The sequence below is a fragment of the Podarcis erhardii genome, assembly GCF_964252035.2.
Source record: "Podarcis erhardii genome assembly, chromosome: 3".
Lineage (NCBI taxonomy): Eukaryota > Metazoa > Chordata > Lepidosauria > Squamata > Lacertidae > Podarcis > Podarcis erhardii.
Genome location: NC_138507.1, coordinates 42,931,434 through 42,941,329, shown reverse-complemented (window position 1 = coordinate 42,941,329; position 9,896 = coordinate 42,931,434). Strand labels below are relative to the sequence as shown.

The 9,896-nt window shown below is 39.2% G+C and overlaps 2 protein-coding genes across 7 annotated transcripts in view; both read right to left on the bottom strand.

Annotated features, from left to right (window-relative positions):
- The window catches only part of PM20D2 (peptidase M20 domain containing 2), a 617,107-nt gene extending 613,752 nt beyond the window's left edge, over window positions 1–3,355 (bottom strand). Inside the window, exon 1 of the mRNA XM_081857239.1 lies at window positions 3,340–3,355. The gene's annotated coding sequence lies outside the window, so the exon portion shown is untranslated. The remainder of the gene's footprint in view (window positions 1–3,339) is intronic.
- Window positions 1–9,896, bottom strand: part of ORC3 (origin recognition complex subunit 3) — a 43,908-nt gene that overhangs the window by 7,906 nt on the left and 26,106 nt on the right. For 5 of the 6 annotated variants that reach the window (XM_081857014.1, XM_081857017.1, XM_081857016.1 and 2 more), the window contains 5 exons: window positions 8,645–8,742; window positions 7,292–7,433; window positions 4,653–4,769; window positions 3,064–3,137; window positions 1,649–2,001 (listed from right to left, as the gene is read on the bottom strand). In XM_081857014.1, coding sequence (XP_081713140.1) covers window positions 1,896–2,001; window positions 3,064–3,137; window positions 4,653–4,769; window positions 7,292–7,433; window positions 8,645–8,742 — 537 coding nt within the window. In that variant the 3' untranslated portion in view covers window positions 1,649–1,895. Of the gene's footprint in view, window positions 1–1,481; window positions 2,002–3,063; window positions 3,138–4,652; window positions 4,770–7,291; window positions 7,434–8,644; window positions 8,743–9,896 lie in introns of those variants that run through there. The other variant, XR_014155149.1, reaches the window with a different exon arrangement.

Below are 9,896 nucleotides of genomic sequence, written 5' to 3'. Positions count from 1 at the left end.
ACTCCGTTTACCTTCCCGCTGGAGCGGTAGCTATTTATCTACTTGCACTTTGATGTGCTTTTGAACTGCTAGGTTCGCAGGAGCAGGGACCGAGCAACGGGAGCTCACCCTGTCACAGGGATTCGAACCGCCGACCTTCTGATCGGCAAGTCCTAGGCTCTGTGGTTTAACCCACAGCGCCACTCACATCCCTTAGTTTGTATCAATACTTGTATCTTAATTTTTAAAAAGCATATTCAGTGGGGATTGGTCAGCTCTGAACTAATATTTCAAGACAAATAGGTGTGATTTGAAGGTTTTTCATATTTTTGAGTCAAACTGCATTAATACAGTGTTTCAGTGCCATCAGGAACTCTCAAGATTCCATATGGCTCTGTAGAGTCAGAAGGGGTATCATACTTGCAAAAGGTGTCCAGTTCCGGCATAAAATGAAAGTTAGACCATACTTTAAAGGTGTGCTGCACAAAACTACTGCATGCATCTGCCTACAATTTACAAAGCTTAATTCGCTATGAATGAGCTGCTGTATCTGCAGATTTCAGGCACTTCTGTGAAAACATCTGGTGCACACTCCTAATAGCTACCACACGTAAATAGCTTTTTAACTTTTATGTATGGTCCAAGTCTTTGTATAAACTACTTTTTCTTGGAAGTAATCATTGCTTTTGCTACCACAGCTGCCGAGAATTAGCTTTTTCAAGCTGGGGGGGGGGCAGTGAACGCTGAAGATTCTTAAGATTCTGGATTAAAATCCCAGATTTTAACTTGAAAGACATGACTGCTCATTTGGCTTTCATTTCAGTCTCTTTTTCTAGTATTTTTGATGCTGCTGAAATTGTTCAAAGCAATTTTACATTCTGGGAGCCTCTGTTGTGTATTGCATTTGGATGGCCACACTGCAACATTCTGAGCCTGAATTTTGCTAGTGTCCTTTCCTCCCGTTGTAATTTCAGCCAGGCTTCTGCTATAAGAGGGTTAGAGTTTTGCAATTCCCCACTCATGTTTGCTCCATAAGAACCTAAATTTAACTTTGAGGTTTGATTGAATTTTTCCTCACTTTAAAGGTTGTTGTTTTTTAAAGGAAATTGCAACTGTTTGTGTCATGCCAAGGGAAATGGAAAGATTAAAGAGAACTGTTCAAACACCAGCTAAAAAAATGACGAACACTGTTATGCAAAGTGTCATACTGATTATTCAGTATGTCAGAGATTAAACAAGCATAAATTTTTCAATATCTTCCTGGTCTCTTAGAAACAATGCATTAGGCACAGCTTTGGTACCAAGCAGGCCAGTATTGATCAGTCTTCCTTTGATGATGAGCTTGCTTCAGACTTATAAGCAACCATTTTTTCACTTTCTTAGAAAATAACAAATACACTGCAAATACTGAAAATAAGGTAGCTTCTACAATTTTTTCTAAATAAAATTACTTAAGTACAGTGGTGTTGATCTCCATTCTCTAAATAGCTTTGTTAACTCACCACATTAGAGTATACCCTCCCACAGTAGGAAAGAAACATCAGCAGGGAGTCTCACATCCCACCTCAACAATCATGTCTAGTCTGCACTGTACAGCCATATTAATGTGCTCAGCTCAGAACAATATTAATATTTTCTTCAGCATTTCTGTAGATAGGACAGAGATCAGTGATAAGTTCGGCTTTATTTCACATGCATTGTAGAAAAGGCACAAAAATGTCAAAATGCTCAAACAAACTGGATTCTCTCTCTAAAATGGATGGATTTAGCTTGTTCTTTAATGCAAAGAAACAAAATCCATGAAGCTACTTGTTCTTGTCAATGTTACAGTGGCAAAACAGCACTTCTCATTATGAAAGTGCTACCACAGTTGTTCACAGTGTACAGAGCATTTCCTTCTCTCAGTAGAAAGTATACTAGCAGCTGCCCCATGTCAGTCTCGCCACATGATCAGTTTTCTGCTTGGAAGGCTTTATGAATCCCAAGAGTTCCAGTTCTGAGACTGCTCTAATGAAACGAGCACTTGGGGAGTGGCAGTCAAGGAAAAATACATTTCACTCTACCAAAGGGAATATTCACAGATGGGCTAAACATACAGAACTATATATTTTTTGCTAATAGGATAAGTATTCTGCATAGTTCACTGAAGCACTGCTTTCACATGCTTACAAATCACTCATATACACACACATTAGGGGCAGCTGTAAAACTTTCAGCTGTGTGTACACTCCATCTAACACACAATATGGCTCATATAACAACATGGAACAAATTTAGTCTAGTTGAGACATCTGCCTCAAAGACCAGGGTGAATGTATTCTCTATCCAAGGTATGGCTGTTTCTAAAGACTAGGATATGCTGATGTTCTTCCAAAGACTTGTTATAAATTAACTTGTCACCTAAACACATCTAAGGTCTGCCCTAAACTACACAGCTCTGTCATAAGTGTTTTACAGTACAACCCTCTGCATGCAGAAATAAATCTCTTGTTCCACGAGGGCTTATCTCAACATATGCATAGAACCACAGCTTTTCACTGCAATCTTATACATGTCATCTCAGAAGTTTCATGGGTCTTGTTCCCAGATTACTCCGTACAGGACCAACTCCAGACTAAAATTTGATGGAGCTTAAACATACTGGGTAGTATTCAATTATGTTTTACTCAGTGTAGACCCACTGAAATTAATGAACAATTACTAAGGTTAATTTAGTTCAATGGGTCTACTCTGAGTGAAACTTAGTTGCATACCACCCACTGTTACTTGTTATGTAAAATAATTGCATCCTTTATTCTCTGGAAATAACATCAACAGCCTTTACAAGGCAGGCATGTTGATAGACAATGTTTTATAGAACAACGGTGTCTGGGCACAGCACACACAACTTACACAGGGAGATTATCAGTCTAAATTAGATAGGTTCATTTTTCCTTTCTAATATCAGCCCTGTTTTAACGTGGATTGAAAAACACTCCAAAATGTTCTGCTAGACCCTTTTAGATTTGTTCAGGTTATTTGTAAGAAGATAATATTTTGGTTTGCTAGCTGGTGCTAAATCAGAAGAGAATCAGAAAAGGATACTGGATAGCATCATCTATCTGGTCCTTGACACTGGAATTTGGATTTTCTGCAGCAACTACAACTGTAGCAAAAGCCTAGGAGGAAACACCGTATTGATTTATACCATTTTTTGTAAATGTAATAAATGTCACAAATTAATATATACGCTGAAAGAGTTTGATATCGACATGCTAACAAAGCACAGAGGAGAAATAAGATCCTTGTAAACAGGGTTTAATCCAATGATAGCTTTGCACTAGCGGAGAGCACTTCCACTTACAGACAACAAATTTTCACCAAAAAACAGCTCCTGAAGACTTTGGGGGCCTCCTAAACAGTTTTGAATATAGCATGGAGAGTTGCAGTACTTAGGATCAGCACAAATGGCTTTTTGGTGGGGGGCAGGGGTGGTCTCAGCCAGTGGCCAACAAGTTTCTGTTCAGCTTGTTAGTAAAGACCATTTGTAGTGTTGCCAATGACCTCTCCTAGAATGCTGGAATTTTGCAGAAGGTACATGTGACACCTTGTTACTGCCACCTCCACATCAGTTTAATTTTTGTTTCATATCCTGTTTTGGAGAGATCATTTAAACCACACAGGAGGTAGCAGCAACAAGACCCAACAAAAGCCTGATTAGCAGAAGACACTTCCTTTTTCCGCAGTCTCGGAGGATGACATGAGATGCAATTTTGCTTCCATGATTTGGGCTTTTGAAGAAAGGGGCAGCCACACCTAACTACTGTTTCTTGCAAAACAAAACAAAACAAAAACCCCAAAGATGACAAACAAGAAACAAGAAAGAAGTGAGTTCCCCTTCTTTCTCTCCCATCTTGGGCTTTTGCAGCGAGGCATGACTTACTTTCTGAAATAAATCCAATAAGTGGGAACAAAATCAGGACTGCTTTTGTCCACAGTGAAGGGGGAAGGAAGGAAAGGAGGCTTCTATCCTGAAAGCTGGACTTTGCATAACGTGCAATTCATGCCTCATTAGTTGGGGGTTGAAGAATCAGTAGTGAGGAATGAGAGGTGCTTCCTTCAAATGTTGCTTGCATGACAGAAGCTGCTTCTTTCCATTCTCAGTGGAAGAAAAACAGGTTGGCTTTTACAATGCACCACCAGCACCCTGCTGCCATTTACTGAAAAACTGCAAGCAAGGGAATGGGATTACTTCTTTCCATTATGGGGAAGAAAAGGGGTGCTATTTCTCTCCCTGTTGGTTTGTGTAGAAAGCCATGGGAAGAAGGTGTAGGTGCTTTTGTGAGAGCCCAGCTTGCAGAAGAGAGCACGCCTTTCACACTTAGAGAATAGGAGAGAAAAGGAGAGAAACTAATAAAAGCAAGGCTTGAGGGGAACACTAGGATGCTTGTTCCTTGGGGGCCCTTGGCATTACCAAAGATGCAAGTGGTTCTACTGTATTTAACTCTGGTCCTAGTATAACCTGGGAAGGCTATGTGGACTGATTTTGGGACCATGGAAAAATAAGAAGAAAGAGGACTCTCAGTGTTATACAGCAGCAATTTAGCTGTCAAAACAAATGAAGCTTGGAAAGAAACAGCAGATTAAGTATTCAGCAAAGCACAGAAACAGTCAATCGATTCATGTTCACATACCTCTAACCAGTCAACAAGGTTAATTAATCTGCCACACTCCAAATGAAGCTTGTATGCTATACAGATATCGGGAGCAGCATTAGAAATGCATCCTGCATCAGTTTTCAAGGATTCATTCTGATAAACAAAATTCATAGTGAGAATGAGAGTTATGCATGTACATTTCATTTATATGCTAATAACGCCATCATCCCAGACCCACCAAGCAAATGTTATGCTAAGACACTTCCCAACCTCTGGACATCACAATCATAACGTATGCCACTATTTCAGAAAGCTGTTAACTTCATCCAGCCTTCTGAAATATTAATCTACTCATCTCTGCTCTTACACCAGGCACAGTAGCTGCAAGTGCAGTATGTAGCTGACACAGTTCACTTTTTTCTCAGCTTAGGCCTGGATTTTCCTTGGGGCAAGTGTGATGAAGAGTAAATAGGGTCATTTGTGCCTGGTAGCAGCAGTCAGGAAAATGGAGCTATTGGGAAGGGCAAGAGTCATGGCAACAGGTGCTAGGGAAAGGTTGCTAAGGAGGAGAAGGCAGTTAGGAAAAGGTCAGCTGGGAGAGAAGAGGGTTAGGGAGGAACCAAGCACAAAGAAAAAGCTTTTCTCTCTTAGCTGACAGAGTGGTTTTGAAAACCACCTGATCATTCAGGAGGGCTGCAAGATGGGAGTGAGGGCCCTATTACTTGAAAGTCTAGTGCAACCAACAGCTGCAGTATATTGTTCTTCTTGGCATGAGACACAGCACACACAGCAAGACCCCAAAGAAGGGACATGACATTTTATACTGTCTATGGTTTAAACCCTTTTTTCACCTTGTGACTTATACCATTGTTCTTTTTCTGTTTTGTAAGATGCCCTGAGACATTTTGGTGAAGGGTAGATAATGAACTTAAAGACCTAGAACAGCCTGACAAAAGATTAAAGGAGGAACACCCGGGATGGTCAGAGAAGGGCTAGGTATGGCAACGCTATGCACGAAGGCTAGGGAGGAGGGAGGCAGACAAACTGGACAAGACATCTAGTTTGGCCTCTAGCAGCATTCCAACCTGGGAGGAAACACAGTGGGAAATTCCACATATTGCTGTGCCTCTTACAGAATCAATGCGATGATAAAAATGTGCAGAAATCATCTCCAAGCATTCTTGTTTTTACTTAATTAGTTGTCTTTTATTTAATTCCATAAAATGTATGTACTACTTGACTGTAAAAAACAAAACCCTAAAAATAAGGCTAATCTAATACAAGCAACATTCTGCAGCCCATTAATCCTCAAGACAAGGTCCTGCTGTAGACATTACTTATGACACTGTCCTCTTGCACTCCAGGAGGAAAATTTTTGACTGTGAATTTAGACCTAGAATGAAAGGTGAGGTGAGGCGAGTCATTTTTGGTTGATAGCCCCTTAAAGGGGTAATGCAGGTTCACTGTGGTGGGTAAAGCTGGGGATTTGCCCAGTTGATGCTTTAGCCACACTTGTGGAAAGATGGAGAGATTAGCATAAACATGATCCTAACATTCTTCAAGGACTGGTACATAATATTACCAGGAGAAATAGTATCTATGTAATCAGTAATGTCTAGATTTTATACAGCCTACATCTTTTATAGTTATATTTATCAAGATAATTTTTTATCCTAGTTTTATAATTCATGAAAGAACAGAATGTACTGAATTCATACTATGAAAAGCTATTTCTTTCTGTCAGAACACAATTAAATACTAGTAGTGCACTGGAATAACAGAGATTACTACTCATAGATACCCGAAACAGTTGCCCAAAGCGCATAAGAAATTAATCAGATATGCCAGGCCAAAAACTTGGCTTTTTATCAAATATATTGGAACTTGAATTAAGCTTGTTTTTCCCATCTAAACTGTGTAACACTGCATAAAATGAGATAACTGATAAGATCAAATAAATAAAACAGGCACATACACAATTTACATTCTTTTCCCAACCTGGCTCTTGTCAATTTATATTCCATGACTTAACTCAATGCAGCAAATAAAAATAGGTTGATTTTTATAATATATCTTAAAAAAAGGAAATGCTATCTGCCTGCTAAAGTCTCCTTTTTCTTTGTCAGCATGTGGATACTTTTATTAAGGAACTGATCAAAAGTGCTTCAGTGGAAGATCTGTCGTTGAAAAATTCAATAACAACAGGCAACAGGGAACAGATATTTTAGCAGGTAGTTAAATATCTTGTATAGTTTTAACATTTTCAGTATCTCAGGAGGTTAAGAGAAAAATCTTGTGACAGGCTTGTCTATGGATCTTACAAAATCTAGGTTTTTATTAAATAAAAGCCATGGGAGTGATCATGGGACAGGATTACTCAATTCACAAAGTCAAAAAAATGATTCACAAGTATTTAAGAACAGCCACCTTGTGATCGTTTTGCATGATCCAAACACAGTGCCACGATTTTCAAATGATTACATTATGGAACACACTCCACGACCCATAACTGAGATTCTAAATAGCATTTAGCAACATTTCAAGCAATAAGATGCTGTGGGGGCTCATCATGTTGAACCCAATGAGGGAAGCCGGGGAGGACAGCATTAAACATAGTTAGGGATCGCCAAGTACAAGGAGGGTGTGGGCACATTGCTTAGCCGCCCATTTCTTACCTTCAGGTAGAAATATGGATTGTTGAGAGCAGTGTGAAGAGCAACACGTGGGGCAGCATTCAAATGTTCACGGAGGGTATTAGCTGCGCTGAAATACATCACCTCATGCAATGTCTGCATCTCTGCAGGCGCAAGGTAATTTCTGAAAAACCACCAATGAATAAAGGGCAGGAGAGAGACTAGTATTGCACATGGATTTTTTTCTTAATTCCTACTACGATCACAGTGTTCATCAACCAACAAGCATATACATTTTGCAATGAACTCTGATACTATGTAGACAAATGGCTAGATGCCATAAACAGAAATTATTGGGGGCTTTTCATTGTAATTTTGGCAATGAAAAGTTCTGACTCTTTCTCTCTCGCAAGTTGTTACAAACAATCTGCACACACCACTGGCAATCTCACTTTATGGAAATGACCAGCAATTGAAGGACTACTAAAGCCATCAATTGTTACCAACAACATTTACCACATTTTGTCCCATTTTCAGATTCCTCCAAAATGTGATCTGTGCAGATTTAACTCCTCTACATATTTGCAGCAGTTGTAAAACGCACCTCAGTAGCTTTTAAAAAACGCGACTTGGGTCCAATATCAGTTTGCTAATGTGTGCCCTATCAAATATAGGAGGATGAAAAGTCTCCTACTCTGTAGTGACACGTTACTTAACAACTTCTCTGCCTGTTTTCTTTTTCTTCTGTATTTCAATCTTTCCTTTTGAGAGAGCTACTTAACATTCTGTAGGTGATTTCCTTATTAAAGCTGTATTTCAATCTTAGTTGAATTTCCATGAACCAAAGTGAAACTGAAAAACATCCAAAGCAAATAAAAACCCGATTTATTGAATAAGCCATGTTTATAAACTATTCAGCCACAACCCCCATAGTTAATGCTACTGCACTCCACAGCTGTCTTATTATGACACCCATCAGTTATCATCATGTGCTACTCCCTCCTTTTGCCCTTGACCCTCCATCCTGCCAGACTGCTATTTAGTTGACAACATTCTTTGTTCCTGATGCAATGTTGGGCCAATTTCAAGTTCAAGTTAAGAACACAATGTATTAGCATGAAACAGAGTGGTTTTCTGCAGATACTTTTTACCCAATTTTATCATTTCCAATCTGGGCTTAGTTCAGATTTGTTGGATTGGGAATGAACTTTGTGTGTGCACCTCCCTCCCCTCCTATTGCACAGGGATGAGGGAATGAGAGGAAGGAAGGTGTGCACATTTGTCTTGGTTGAACAAACCATGGTTCATCACAGCTGAACTGCGCCTTTGTCTACTGTTGAACTAAATTTGTTACGCAAAGTTGTACAACCAAGTCAGAAAGAAAGCAAAGCTAACCTTACAAGGCCATCTACAAAGTCAACCACTTCAAAACGAAGCATTTCAAATTTTGTTAGTTTCTTAAGCTTTCTTGATTCCTTCATCTCCAGCAGGGTCTAAAGCAAAACAAAAGAGGAATTTCCAAGTAATTATATTGAGTAAATCACTTGGCAATGCTAATGAGGTTATTAGATTTTTTTAAATGAAAAAGAAAAAGCTTCTTATTGTGGATTTCAGTGATAAATAATAAAGAGGATTAGCTTGATGACAAAATAGTATTGTGTTCCTTAACTAGTACAGTTGCACTTTTACAAGTATTAACAAGTATCATGTAAGTGAAATTTTATTGGACTAGAACTAACAGTTTCCACAAATTCATGACCACCTGATACAGAAATTCCAGATAATTCTTTCCTTCTAAAATTCATCAGTTGTGATTCTATTACAGCAAAGAGCAAGAATAATATACTAATCCAAGCAAGCAAGTAAGTGAAACTCTTGGGTTTTCTTAAAATCTGCTTTACACTTCAACCCTGATTTGCAGCTAGATTGACCAATCAAGCTGAGCCAAAGGGCTAGCTCTCCATGGCAGATCCTCAATTACTCAGGATCTGAGGTTACTGCCAGTGCTTATGTGACTGCTACATCTTTGTAGCAAGATTTTTTCCATCAATTCCTTCCTTTCCAATGAATACGTAGTACCACATGCTTGAACAATGGAGATTGTTTATGTTGATGGGCCTCTCTCTGACTAGGTATTTCCTTTGAATTATACCTTTCATCCAAGGAACTCAGCACATGGTTCCATGCTACTATGTCCTTACAACTAATCTGCAAAGTTGATTGGGCTGAGAAGTAGTGACTGGCCCGAGGTCAGCTATTGCTATGATGTGAAGGAAGAGCCATAAGTTGCTGCCTCTTACTGGTATAACTTCAGATTATTCACTTTTGAAGAAAAAAACCCGAGCCCTGGAGCACCTTGAGATTAAAACTTACCAATAATGCAAAATTCAATTAGTACCTGCACCCTGTGATACTTTGCACAAGGGAGAGTAAAACATTTGTGCCAAGCAAAACCCAACTCCTGCTCTCGGGATTAATCAAATCATATTATCATCCACTTCTGCACAAGTTGTAACATCTGGGTGTTCAGAGAATTCAGTATATTTTGACAAGAATGGACATGGTAAAGAACAGACCAAGAAGGAAAACACTGGGTTGGGGAGGACCCTGTCCCTTCGCTACATTGGACTGTGTCAGAATTTCAAGA